This window comes from Penaeus monodon, chromosome 21, assembly GCF_015228065.2.
Source record: "Penaeus monodon isolate SGIC_2016 chromosome 21, NSTDA_Pmon_1, whole genome shotgun sequence".
Lineage (NCBI taxonomy): Eukaryota > Metazoa > Arthropoda > Malacostraca > Decapoda > Penaeidae > Penaeus > Penaeus monodon.
In genome coordinates, this window is record NC_051406.1 from 28,656,008 (window position 1) to 28,656,845 (window position 838).

General features: G+C 32.3%; 1 protein-coding gene across 2 annotated transcripts in view; it reads left to right on the forward strand.

The window, feature by feature from the left end:
* Positions 1–838, forward strand: part of LOC119586411 (rho guanine nucleotide exchange factor 7-like) — a gene marked incomplete at both ends in the record, with an annotated part of 85,656 nt that overhangs the window by 78,860 nt on the left and 5,958 nt on the right. The window contains 1 exon segment of one of the 2 annotated variants that reach the window (XM_037935133.1): positions 511–601. Coding sequence (XP_037791061.1) covers positions 511–601 — 91 coding nt within the window. 2 annotated transcript variants of the gene reach the window in all.

Here is an 838-nt window from a genome sequence, read left to right on the forward strand (position 1 = left end):
ATTTTTTCTTTCTTTTTTTCCCTCAGAATTGTCCATAGCCCAAATATTAGGGGTTTTTGTTCTCCACATAAAATGACATTTCATATGTGGTTTTAATGTATTTGGATTGTGAATTCATGTTTTACTACTTTTGCTTGTACTCATGTATATCTTTATCCAGATTTTTTCTATTAGTTTCTACTTAATATGGTCATGTTCCTTCTTTAAATCTTGCAACAAAGTAGCTTACTTTGATTATAATAACAGTAGTTAATAAAAGATATAATAGAGTGTGTGATATAAAATATTGAAAATAATAGATGATGTAACTTTTGGGACTCAGTAATCTAAATTTTACATATATATTAGGTACAATTAAGTGTCACTAAAATGTGTTTTGTTTGTGGGAAACTCAAGATTAAAATCATTGGTTTGTTAATTGAAGCTATAGACCCACACCATCATCCATGTTCAGTGCCATTGTCTTTGGGATTCCCCAGTAATTATTTTCCTTTGCTTTGTACATTCCAGCTTTGCTGGATAGTCCTCAGGTCTTGATAGCCGAGGAAGAAAAGATTATCGTTGAAGAGACTCATGGTAACCAGGTTGTTATGGAGGAAAAGTAAGTTTACCATTTTAGTTGATCTTATGGTTCAGTAGTAGAGAGTGCAGTTGACTTGAAGGCTTTTGAGTTGCAGATTATATGGATTACATATTTATTCAGATACATTAGTACTTTGGGATAATCTTGTGAACCTGATAGAATGAAGTTTCTACTTATTGCTGATTCACATACGTTCACTGACCACAGTGTCCTGTCTTATTAGTTTTGTTTACACATAGATGGCTTCATACCTGC